The sequence below is a fragment of the Sardina pilchardus genome, chromosome 14, assembly GCF_963854185.1.
Source record: "Sardina pilchardus chromosome 14, fSarPil1.1, whole genome shotgun sequence".
In the NCBI taxonomy this organism is placed as follows: domain Eukaryota; kingdom Metazoa; phylum Chordata; class Actinopteri; order Clupeiformes; family Clupeidae; genus Sardina; species Sardina pilchardus.
Genome location: NC_085007.1, coordinates 6,624,290 through 6,638,222, shown reverse-complemented (window position 1 = coordinate 6,638,222; position 13,933 = coordinate 6,624,290). Strand labels below are relative to the sequence as shown.

General features: G+C 39.6%; 1 protein-coding gene across 1 annotated transcript; it reads right to left on the bottom strand.

Annotated features, from left to right (window-relative positions):
- Positions 1-4,558: 4,558 nt before the first annotated feature.
- On the bottom strand, positions 4,559-8,573 carry LOC134101011 (uncharacterized). The gene is made up of 4 exons (XM_062554547.1): positions 8,270-8,573; positions 7,635-7,665; positions 6,469-6,549; positions 4,559-5,784 (listed from the first exon to the last, which is right to left on the bottom strand). Exons 1-4 carry the CDS (start codon positions 8,366-8,368, stop codon positions 5,333-5,335), a joined length of 663 nt encoding a protein of 220 aa, XP_062410531.1. The 5' UTR covers positions 8,369-8,573; the 3' UTR covers positions 4,559-5,332.
- Between the last annotated feature and the right edge of the window lie 5,360 nt (positions 8,574-13,933).

Genomic DNA, 13,933 nt, shown 5'->3' with positions numbered 1-13,933 from the left:
GGGACTCCCCGCATGATGAAACAGATGATTTAAACATCAACATAATGGCAAGAGGAAGGAACGTCCTTTTCTGCGGGACTTCCCCATTCAGACTAAATGTTGATAGAAGGGTTTTTTGTTGATGAAGAACAGGTGATTTAATCAAATTTGACAAAAAAAACCACTCTAAAATAATAAACAGAACAAATAATCAAAGCCAAGCAAACACCAAGCATATCCGATGATGTCAGGCCGGTTAGTGAACATCTGTGCATATGTATTATTACAGTGCATAAAATGCACTGTACTGTTATCGCTGGACTTTTTATTATTACTGTATTTATAGTAGCAATAAATGCATGACTTAATATCACAACATAATATACTGTACTGTAGATGTTAGGTTATGAAATAAACTAGGCCTAGTTGCCTTTGGACTGTTCCATGCTGTGTTATCTATATGATCAGTTTGGAAATTGTCCTACTGTCTATCAACACTCATGTCTAATTCAGGAACCTCCCACTTTAGCAACCTACTTTATATAGCTGAATAACCACTATGAATACCCTATGATAAACCTATAGCTATCTCAATTACCCTTGAAACATTATAGAAATCATCGCAATCACCCCATAATATTAACACAGACCACTTTCCATTCAATTCAACTTTCCATTTCCACTTTCTCTCCATCCATAATTGGTATTATTTGTTTTAACTACAAATTATATTTTAAATTTCACTTTGGGCATTTTCATGCACTGGTAATTCCTTGGAATTGCATTTCTAGTTTGTAATGCAACTTTGCTTGAAGGTGCTCTAGTCAATGTTAAGCGGTTTCTGAGCTTAAAATTTTTTTGTCAGATGAAGCAAACATCACCTTACCAATGTAGGACGAGGAGACAAGCTCTCAGTCTTCACTCTGATTTATCCCACAAAGTTGTGACCATGGAATTGGGTAGCCATGGCCTACTGGTTAGGGCTTCGGGCTTGTAACCTGAGGGTTGCCGGTTCAATCCCCGACCAGTCCACGGCTGAAGTGCCCTTGAGCAAGGCACCTAACCCCTCACTGCTCCCCGAGCGCCGCTGGTTGGGCAGGCAGCTCACTGCTCTGGGTTGTGTGATTATGTTCACTGTGTGCTGTGGTTAAATTTGGTTAAATGCAGAGAAGTAAATTTCCCTCACGGGATCAAAAAAGTATATATTCTTATTCTATATTCTATAATTGTCCAAAATCTCTTGGTTAAAGCTGAATGCATTCAGAGTTCCTTTCACTGGAACTAAGGGGCCAAGACCAGCTCAGGGATGGCCCCTTCCAGTCCTCTGTCAGAGGACAGAGTTTGGTTTAGATGAACTTGACTGGCCTGCACAGAGTCCTGACCTCAACCCAATAGAACACCTTTGGGATGATTCCCAGCACATGGTTTAAGCAAACCCAGATGTGGCTCTGGACTTTCTGACTATGTTTCAGGACTGATAGTGAAAGTATTATATAGCAGGTCAAAATGGTCCCTTTATGTCTATGTAGGAGGAAGTTAGTGAACGTATTACAGCTTTTTAAATTTAGATATAAATAGATCATTACACATATACTATCCTCGAACAGTGCTTCCTCATGAAGGAAATACATTCAACAAACAATGGCCGGGTTTCCCAAAATCGTTAAGAAGCTCTTAAGTGCTAAGAACTTCTTAGGAGCGTTGTAAGAATGTTATAAGAACGCTCCTAAGAAGTTCTTAGGACTTAAGAGCTTCTTAACGATTTTGGGAAACCCGGCCAAGATCAGCAGAAGTCCACCTAAAGTGAGCAAAGAGTGAGTAACTGAGACACAGAGCATGAATCATCTTTGTGTTTCCTAAGAATGTAAGATCAAAGACCAAATGCAGCTCATCCTTTTCAACATCTACTTACATGTGATGCCATCTGGGAAAACCCATCACATGGTGAAATTTCACCTAAGATTCTGATACCTTTTAAGCTCTTTTCAAGTCTGTTTTCCTTTTTTCCAGGATGTCTTTAACAAATGATTTCATTGACTGAAGTCACCTTATAAGCATTTCATGGAACAAGATTTTGAGAAAAACGAGTTTTATAGTTTCATTCCAGGGGCTGCATATTTATAAGGCCAGATTCCTAGGTTGCATCATAGTGGTGTGACTAGTGCTGTCCCATTTCGTGGGCTGCTTCGAATTCGACCGACAAACCCAACGGCCTTTCCCAGATCGCCTCAGATAATGTTACAGGTATCATATATTCAGACCTACTGTATATTAAACCTGATGCCAAACACAGTATTACATAAAATGAAGGTGCAAGTGAAAACTTTGTACCACAACACGTGTCGCCATATTGATATGTTGCGGGAGCAAGGGAGGGGTGCTGCGCTCTATTCAACAACCTGTGGACAAGCAAAGAGTGGAAAGTCTGAAACGTACAGTATAGAATAATGAATGACACTTTTTCCACACATGGGAAAGTTGGATATTTGCGTAAAAGTCGAGTAAAGGTCTTAAAAAGGTTTACTCATGGTAACAATACACACACAAAAAAAATAAAAATAAAAAAACAGAAAAAGGTGAAAATCTCAACAATAGTACACAATTATCTAACAAAACTATATAGAAAATAAATAATCTGGAAAAAGTCCAGGAGGGCAAGTATCCTGTCCTTTAAATTCAGATTTTTATTCACATCAATAGGAGTGTGATAGCTTGGTTGTGGGACTAATCTTGTTAAACAATATTTATTTAGCATATCAATATATATATCAATAACATATTTAGCTTTTACTAATGATTAAAGACTTTCTGTTGATTAAATCATTTAATAAAATTCCAAATATGTTTTCAAATCTCCTGCACAAATCCAAATGTTCCACTAGATGGCACTGTTTCTGTGATTACAACCATGCTGGCCTGTTCAGTTAGTGAAAATTATTCCCCGCAACTGTACTGCTGTACCTACATGTACTGTACCAGCATAATGCCCTTAAAACAGACAATCCTATATGATGTCCTTGTAACATGATATAGAAAAGTTTCTTGTTTGAACTATGGATTTTGTTTACTCACTCTCTCATGATACTTTACATCAGTTCAATAACCAAGACATTTCCCAGGTAGATGAAACACCATCACAAATGGCTAGCTAGACAGAGGTCTACAAATATTGCCTCAACAGTTTACAAATAACCTCAACAGTTTACACCAATACAATACGGGGCAAAAATTAAGCCATTATGGATTCTTTCAGATGATCATATCTGAATACTGTAGCCACATAATTAGCAATTACCCACAACTGTGGCATACAAATGATATGTTGTTGATGGCATGCGGCAGGAGGGCATAAATACATAAATACACTGAATCAGTATTGCAACAGATTAATACCGTTAGTAAACGTATAACAGCTTTTTTAATTTAGATATAAATAGATAATTACAAATATATTATCCTGGAACAGTGTTTCCTCTTGAAGGAAATACATTCAACAAACAATGTCATCAGCAGAAGTCCACATGACAAAATGACATAATAGTTTAGGCATATTTTGTCCAAGCCAGGGCAAGTGAAGTGTGTGGCAAGAGGGCGAGTCACTGAAACACAGACCATGAATGTGTTTCTTGTGTAATGTAATGAAATATGTGTGTGAAATAGGCTATATCAATAAACTTGACTTGACTCGTAAGACCATATGTGCTCTCACTCCTTTTCCACACTTTATGTTACAGGTATCTGACATTCAGACATTAAACCTGATGCCAAACACAGTCTTTCACAAAATGAAGGTGGAAGTGAAAGCTCTGTAACACAACTATTTCCTTAGTACCCAGATGCACAGATTTGTCTTTGTCCAATCATGGCAAAACCTCATCCCTAGATAGTTAAATACTGTGCAGTTTAACTGCTCAATGGGATTCACATAAAAAAGACAGCTTCAGGTGTGTAACCGTTCCATAAATGAGTTTCGTCCACTTATGACGAAATGGCCCACAATAGGATAGCATACATATGGTTGGTAGCTTTCAGAGCAAAATGCAATGTGTACCAGTTACTGGTTTACATGATTTCAGGGACATATTGGACAATGCTTTCTTTATGAGCTTCTGTGAGTTCAAAACAGACCCCAAGAACACTGATGAATGGCCAAATAAAATGTCTAGATAAATAATAATAATAAAAAACAATTTACAATAAGTTCATATACATCTGTACATATATTTGCTTTAAAGATTCCCTCAATATAGCTTGTTTAGATCTGATGAATTACATCACAGAAATACATGGAACAGAATGATAAAGTGTGAGAATGTAATGTTATAATAAGTATACATTTGTGTTTAAATCCAGATAAGTGATAAAGGAAAGTAGATGTCCGCACACTGAGACTCCAAAACCGACAAGGTTTATTTAAAACCACATACAACGTTTCGACCCACCAGGGTCAAGCCTGAAGAAGACCCTGGTGGCTCGAAACGATGTATGAGGTTTTAAATAAACCTTGTCGGTTTTGGAGTCTCACAGTAGAGCTACACCAGACGCGTAACTGAAGCGTTCCGTTCATGAAGCGTATGTTGCAGCAGTTAATAACCACTAATAATCAATGGAAGTAGCTACACCAGACGCGACACTGGCGCGTACATTCGAAAAAAAAATAGACCCATCTTCTAAAATGGATATTACGCGTCGCGAACGGAACGCTTCAGTTACGCGTCTGGTGTAGCTCCCCTGTCAGTGTACGGACATCTACTTTCCTTTATCACTGTTACAATTACTGTGTCCTGCACCTGGCCCCAGTGAGGTGGGATGTACTGTACATGCACCTACTTGACCTAAATCCAGATAAAAAGTGCCATTCAAATAATAATGAGAGCAGATCATAGCTACTGTATACTGACTATGTACATGGACAATTCAGGGCACTTGGAGATCCATTGTACCTGATAAACCAAGGACCAGTACCGTGGAATGTGCAATAATACAGGGCATGTGGCAGACAGACACTGATCACATTTTCTACAAGTATTCTGTGCATGGTAAAGTGTCTTTGTCACAGCCATCACATGGACGCCAACAGGACAAACAGAGAGGTCTCCGTAAGGGAAATTCCACTGGGCCCACACAATGTAGCCACTAAGAGGAGTCACGAAAACAGATAAATGCCCCCAAAGCATTTTCTAGGAACTTTCTGCCACAGAGACCGAATGGGGGTGGGGGGCAACGCAAGTGAATAATGTCCTCCTGTGACGAGTTCAGACAGTGAGTTGGAAGCTGGTGAGCCCTTACCCTGAGGCAGGTTAAAGGTCAAATGCAAAGATTCTAGAACAGATCTCTGTTCTAGAATCTCTGGTCAAATGTGTTGGGATGTTCCGTTTGCGGCGGCGTCCTGCAGGTCGGCGTACCTGATGACGGTGAGGAAGGTGGAGACGGGGGTGTCGTAGTTGAAGTTGTTCCGGTGCCGGGCCCTCACGCTGATGTTCTGCCTTCCCTTCAGCTCCACCACCACCAGGAAACTCAGCCGCGCCATCTTGTTCTCGCCGCGCTCCTTCACCTCGCGCTCGTCCCAGGCCACCACAAACTGGCTGCCTGTGTCATCGCTCGTGTCCAGCTGGAGCCGCGGAGCATTGCCCTCTCCCGTGTAGCTCGTCCACGTAAATACGGCCTGTGCAAACACGACGTAGTATCCGCCATCGTTCACGATGATGTGAGTCCCATTTGGATCCAGGGACAGACCCCTGGGACGGCTCTCCTCGTCCCACTTCACCAGGCCCAGGTCTGCTGTGTAGTTGTCGCTCTTGGACACTGGGTAAAAGCAGTGAGGATGGATCACTTGCAATGCCATTTAGCTTTTTATATATATAAATTAAAACGTGCACTTTAATCCATTTCACTCTCAGTGAAAAGATTATTTAGTGCCTTGTCTGTTTTACATCATTTCATTCATAGAAAGGCAAGGGGTGAAAGATCAGAGGTGATCTAAGATAAGCTAAAACAAAAATGCTTTGTGCACCAGCTTACTTGAAGTTTGCAAACCGTTCATTGACATGGCTGTCAACAAGCACCTGAAGATGAGCTCTTTAGTGGGACCAACACATAAGAAATACAGTACACTGCAGAAATCTGTGGGCGGATCTAAGAAGCATTGCTGTGCCACTCACATCTCAACTTCAAGTTGTTATAAAAGCGAATTTACTGCAGCTTCCACATTTTTTCCTAAAAAATGCCAGCCTATGGAGAGGAGGATTTTCAGTGAGCACGCGTTTTGGTACAACTGAGGCACTCCTCTTCAGCTGCTTGTTGACAGCGATGTCAACGGACAGGAAACCGGTCTGCTGACTTCAAGTAAGCCAGTGCACAGAGCACATAGGTCTCAAAGATAATCCATTTCTTTATACCCTTTCTTCACCTGTTTATTATGAAATGGTAGGTGTAGAACAAACTCACTTACAACAGATACATTATAGAAAGTGGGGAGGTGAATGTTACCTTTAAGGAAGCAGTGGGCTTTTGAGGATATGGTTCGAAGAACCCTGGGCATGTCATCTGGAGTCAACTGTACATATGTAGCTAAAAGAAAAACAGGAATAAATGTCCAGAGGTTCATCTCGAAGAAACATTACATGAAAAAAGTGAGAGTGGTCTGACACAAATTGAGGACCTAGATGAACACTGTGCCAATTATTCTTTCTTGGAAAAAGAGAGAGAGACCAGTAATAGTAGCTGAAGTAGTAGAGGGGGGGGGGGGTACACTACTGTAGCTATGGTGAAGGGTATGTGATGATATGGGGCTATTTTAATTCCAAAGACGAAGGGAACTTAATCATGATGTATAATATCCTGAATCCATGAAATAGCTGGCCTTTAAAAATAGAAACATGTATATATATATATAAAAAATGATCTTGCTCCTATGGGAATTTAACATACAGGTAGGGGTCAGATACTTATGCCCCCTGTATTTAAGGAAGAACATTTATTTATTTACGATACATTCTACAGTCACAAAGAAAATTGGTGTCCTTGGCAGTCTGATTTTAACTCATTGTTTTTAATTAAGGCATTAAGATCAATTGTCAAAATATGATTTTGTATTTCTCTTTTTAGTCAGTTTAGAATGAATTCAAATACTTAACTATCCCCACTGTATGTCTAAATAAGCTTCTATGCTTTTCTTTTTTCTTTTAGTATTTGTACTACATATTAGGTATTGTAATTATATTCTTGCACTGGGATTCACTTTTCACTTTTTTTTTGCACTACCTGCATGGACACACACTCATAATGTACTTGTGCATGCTACAGCATACAGCTACAGTATTCCCTGTCTGGAATATGAAATCTGGTAGACTATCAAATCACAATTGTATTGTCACCATCTTTATAGTGATGTGTTTTTCTTGTTTAATATCATGACAATACATAAAAACTCTATCTATCTATCTATCTACTGTATCTATAAGGTGGTCAAGTAGACGCTTAATGGATGAGAAAGGGAATAACGTAGATTAAATAATGTTCCTGTGGCAACACAACTGATCCGACTAAATCTGTGGACCTGAAGCATGGAACGGAAGGACAGAAGACAGACAGGTAGGATAATGTAAGATGAGTTGATGAGATGCTGCTAGTGTACTGTACATGAGGATACATACATGAATGGGGTGGATGGATGGTGGACTGCGCCTGTAGATACACAAGAGAACGAAATTATAGGGTTTGAGAATTGTGCACATGATTGCCATAAGGTCTGTATATTGTAAATGAATATATTTTCCCAAAGAAAGTTAAATGAACAAATGAACACCCCTCTATAATAGACAGGGGAAACAGACTCGAATTGCATTACAAAGCACTGAGAAGTTGGCTCATACTTTAACCACAGACGTGGGGAAATGCCTCAGACTGCTTCGTCTTCGGAAATTCATATAAAACAGATGTGAAATTACGCATGTATTTCGTATCATAAACGACACTATCGTCAACAGATTATACCGGTGTTAACGTGGGTCTTAACTCTAAACTTAGCCATTTAAGATAATCACCTATACCTTTTCTTACAGTGTTGTATTTCAGTGTTGTAGCTTACTTAACATTTCAAATAACTTTTAACATGTGCACTTCAAGCCCAGACATAGCCTAAAATATAAACATTGTTTACAAGAATGACTTCCGGGAGTCACTGGAAATAAGCCTGTATCTGAACAGCAAGAAACTCATTAGGATGAAATCAGGCATTCTATAATAAATAAAATCGACAAGAAAACAGAAGTGGTAGGACTTCTCTTACCTTTGACACCAAAAGCCAGGCAATGCACACAACATTACAAGCTATGAGTACCAAACCCACTGCGATTAAGCAGATTTTTGACGTAGAAGAAACTGACATAACTGTCACAACTCCACAAGATGTTCAAGAAACCACAGCTCGCACACTGGAAACGGTCAAACTATCAGCTGCGTCTAAAAGCGACACGCATATCCCACGCATGCTGTCTTTTCACTTTTGTGGGTTGTGAGAATGTTGATTAGTTAGACAAGACTGACGTAAGACTTAAAACTTCACTCTCAGCATTTCCTGCGTTGCGCGCCACCTGTTTAGATGCTAGGCAACGTGTGGCTGTGCAAGAACATGTGACTGACAAACTACAGTCATTACATTACATGCGTGCTTGTAAGAGTGTTCCTTGAAAATATTCAAAAGCTAAACAAGACGAGAAAATTATTGCTGTTTTGAAGAAATGGACAAGCCACATGAAAAGTGGACACAAAAGTGGACTAAAATAAGGAACTTATGGTTCCTGTCTGGTTAGGCTACTGCTCAAAACAAGTCAAGACCATTTGTTTATTTATGTAACACATAAAAAAACAACTGGAGCTCCATCTAAGTGATCCAACGTTCTTCACACATATATATATTAAAAAAAAACAAACAAAGAATAGCCTTTTAAGTAGCCTACAAGTAACACATATTTCAAGAGGAATGACAGAAAAAGGAATAATAGCTACAGATATTATGTTATTTCATATCTATCTAAGGAAGACCAGCACCAAGAATAACCAGACCAATTTTTTTATTTTTGGTTAAGCAGTTCTTTAGATATTGACACGTGTCTACTGACATGTGTAGTCCCCTCTTTTGACTAATTTGTGACAAAATTCAGACACACGTACATGGCTTCGATATGCCATAATGAACGAGCCTGTGATGATGACCGGCCCTTTACAGTGGCATACATTCACTGCTGAAATTTGTTAAGCTCTTGGCGGCCATTTTCAAGAGTGGGTAAATTGGCATTTTAAGACTAGGTATAATACTGTAAGTGCACCAAATGTTTTGTGTCAAATGGTTCTTGAGATATTGGCATATTGTAGTTGTAGTGTCCTGTAGACAGAAGTTCACAAAAGTTGGTGTGTCTACAAAACATTGTGGTTATTGAAGGCTATATACCAACTTTAGTTTATACTAACCCTTTATATTAGAATAGGCTATATTATCAATAGAATCATTATGGACCACACCCTGATAATTGATTGATGTTTAGGCCTAACTTTGAAAAGGAGCCAATTTGATTGACTTAATCTGTAGATGATGTATATCGAATTCTGAGATGCTTGGATGATAGATTAGTTTAACTTTCAAAGCTGTTTTAAATGGTGGGAAATTATGGCTGACAGATTGAAATGGGTGTGGCTGGGCGTGTTTGATTCAGGAGCTTCAGAGATTACATTTTTCAACAATTCTATATGGACCATGAGATATGACCAAAAACATAAATATGCTTATTGTACTGCCCCCTAGACTTGTGGAAAAGTCATTGCAATCTTTTAAGTCATTGAAAGTATTCAACTTCCCTCCCAAGGTTAGTGTATGTGTCGTACTTATTACCTCCGCCAAGGAGGTTATGTTTTCATCGGGGTTTGTCTGTCTGTCTGTCTGTCTGTCTGTCTGTCTGTCTGTCTGTCTGTCTGTCTGTCTTTCTGTCTGTCTGTCTTGTTAGCAAGATAACTCAAAAAGTAATGGATGGATTTTGATGAAGATTTCAGGGAAGGTCAGACATGACCCAAGGAAGGAACCATTACATTTTGGGAGTGATCTGTATCACCATCGGGATTCCAGAGGTGTTTATGTTTTTGTTTAGCGGTGTAATGGCATGGTATGGCCACGTGGTGGCGATCTGAATAGTTTAGGTTCAAATGTACTGTATGACAACCTAGGAAGAACAATATAGGCGGAGGTCTGCACTCTCTGAGTGCTTTTCTAGTATACTTATAGTTTATGCTGCTCAGCCACTTTTGGTTGCAGATAAAAGAAATAACTATAATCCCTCAAAGCCTATAGGGTTCCAGTAACTTCGCTGCTTGAATCAAGCAACATTAAGATGGCACAAGTAGGCTACAGAGTAGGAGATCATTCAACAAGGTAGATTCTGTTGTGCGCCGAGCTCTAAAGCAAACTGTATATTACAGGTTATTGGTTATTAACTATGGTCAACATGAGAGGGTAGATCATGGCAAAAAATGTGAAGCAATTAACACCTGAGAGACAACTAATGGGCTTCATTTGTGAAACCACCTCAGGCAGCTGGGAGGATGATACTAGTGTGAACTGATGGAGATACTCAATGATGTGTCTGAGGAATCTGAATCTGGAAGTAATATGGTGGCTCTTATGGTGTCAGTTTTGTCAATGAAGATGTTTTAAATCTCCTCACAGAGGTTACAACAGAAGCAGCAGGATTACATATTTTGAAGAATACTCACAGCAAGACTTATTAAGACAATATATCTTATAGTCTGTATCTTAGAAAAGCAAAGTCATTTGATTGCATAATTCACTGGGAGGGAGAATGACTTTTGAAACAGAATTGATATACATAGGCATACAAAATGAAGTAAGAGTCTTTGTCTGAAGTAAGAGTCTTTGTCTTTGATGTCTCCGTTCCTTGGACCATTATCAAGTCATATGACTATGATTGCACACAACCAGTTAAAAGCTTTGTGAAAGACTCACAGGATATTTCCCCAAACAGCACACAAAAATGTCACTCCAGACGGCTCTTTTTGGGTGAGCTGAAGCAGCGCAACTGAAAGCTCGCTCAGTGGGCGTGAGTAGGCCTCTGTAGATGAGCATTTGCCCCCTTCGACTCATGCAGACTTTCAGCCAGTGCTATCATATGTTACATTTTTTCCTAAGGGCAAGTGTAGCCACAGGTTGTTTACTTCCTGTCGTTTTGCTATGTAAATGACTCACTTGCTCTGTAGATTGACTGAGATTACACCGTACGTTTTCCAGAAATGGGGTCATTACTAAGCTCATTTCAAAGAAGGGCCTATGGATACGCTGTGCTCTAGATGCTCACCTTTTTTCTGACATTTTCGGATTTGGTCTTTAAGTGCAGCGGAAAATGCGTCAAAGTCGCTGCCGTTTCCTCTTTCTCCTTTCCTATCCATCTTCCTTTCCTATTTTTTTCCCCTCCGCAATTTACAGCCGCAAAAACAACTTGTGAGCACAAAAGAATCCTTGAAAAATAATAATGAAAATAATAATGAACTCACAGACTGTGTGTGGGCTTCATGAAAAAGTCTGAAACGGGTAAATAGAAAAAAAGATCTTAACATGTGCTAGTAAACACCAGTGTATACAATGCTGAGCCAAGTAAAACAGTGATTACTCAATACTCACAGTCATAGGATTTTGTGATGCAACAGCTCAAAGATAGTCTTTGTCTACAAGCTACATGGGTGTGTGGGTGAATTTTCTTTCCAAACAACACACGTTCTCACAACCAACTCTCTCATGAAATACACTTTAGTTCTAGGCCCACATACAACAGCTCTTTTTATAGTTCTGGCAGGGGAAGTTGACAAAATGACACTAATGGGATTTGCAGACTAGAAATGATTGCTTTACCTAGTCATTTCTCCACATGGATGCATCACGCCAAACAAGATGTATTCGTATTACAACAGGTATTTTCCCACTGTGGGATTAATGCTTTAGTTTGTCCTCAAAACAAGATGTACTGTAGCTGACTGAAACATTATTATCTAGTTTCTATTTGTAGCAAAAAAAGGTGAACTACATCTATAGCCCCATACACCACAAACTGTGATACACTGTTCTGATACCTTTCTATCAGAATCAGCATGAACGTTTTCAGCAATTTGATCCACGACCCTGACCCATGACCCTGTCCCCAATCCCCCTCTTTGGACCGCTTTTGATACTGGTACTGAACTGAGATACTGGTACTGAACTGAGATCATCCCACAAGAGCAGCAGCTGTCTAGCCGTCACAACTTGGCCCTTGTTTTTTTTTCCAGAGTATTTTTCATACCTCTTACACATCAGCTTAAAGGAAAAAAATATTTCACTTGCTGCTTACTTAAGTGTTGCAAGGAGAAAAGGGCTACTTGCAGATACCAAGTAGACATTATTTAAGTAAATCTAGCCTAACATAGGATGTGTTGAGAATGGAATTTTTATAGAGCAAATGGTACTGTATGTACTGTACTTTCCTCATTTTCATTTCTGAGAAAAGATACAGTATACGGAGTAGGCTTCCTCCTGACATATTCAATAGAATAGAATAGAATAGAATATATACTTTTTTGATCCCCTGAGGGAAATTCAGTTCTCTGCATTTAACCCAATTTAACCGAATTAGTGAACACACAGCACACAGTGAACACACAGTGAGGTGAATCACACAACTCAGAGCAGTGAGCTGCCTGCCCAACCAGCGGCACTCAGGGAGCAGTGAGGGGTTAGTTGCCTTGCTCAATCAAGGGCACTTCAGCCGTGGACTGGTCGGGGATCGAACCGGCAACCCTCAGGTTACAAGCTCAAAGCCCTAACCAGTAGGCCACGGCTGCCCCTAATAATAATAATAATACAATTCAATTCTAATAGAATTCAAGTGAATTGACATGGTGTCAGTAACAGTTGAAATTGTCCCCAGGGTACACAAAGCCACAAGCCCAAAGCACTAGAGTGCCAGTAGGAAGGACAACTCTCTCTCCTGCTCAGGAGAATATCCTGCAGTGCCCAGCCCAGTCCACCCCGTCCATGTGCTTGCAGTATGAAACAGGCTTACAGGACATTTAGAGAATACAAATGGAAAGGAAAGAATTAACGGTTGTACAGTACGTAGAATAGCTCGGCGGGTATAGAATATTTCATAAAGCCAGCACGCATATAATAACTATAAAACATTTCGAGGGGCCATTTAATAGAATGAGCAGATGGCCTTATGATCTTATTAGCAGGGATGGGTGGACTGAGTGTGTACCGCAAAGAAATTATCTGGATGGTGTGGTGCATATACAGTACGTGTGAGTGAAAAAAAGTGAAATTAACACCTCTTGAGAAAACACTAAAATGGAGAATTTCAGTGGCTTTATCCTCAGTCAGAAGTTGATCTCGTATGTACGTACTGTACCTACTTCGCCGGGGGTAACGTGTCAAATATATCTTTTTCAGTTTCACACCGCCTGCATGACAGGAACAAGAGAGAGAAGGAAACGCTCAAGTGCACAGCACACACCACTGAATAAAAACGAAAGTGGACAAGACCAAGAAAGAACACTTACTGTATGGTCTGGCAATTAGAGGCAGACTATCTATTCCAATCTCTGAACACTATAACACCTTGTTTTATCGCAAATGTGTCATTTCTATTGATAGACCTCAACCTACAGTATGGCTCCTCATTCAGAGTAGTCTGTCATGTAGAACTGTCAAGTGAATGGGACTGAGGTGTGCAGTATTCATTACGATGTAGCGATTGCAGCATGATTGTATACAGTCATTGGGTTAAACAGAACAGTTTGTATAGTGTAGCAAACAGATTACATTACATTTGGCTGACGCATTTTAACCAAAGCGACTTACAACATTTTTAATCTTAAGAGCAATTCTTAAGCTCTTAAGAAATGAACAGATGTTTTA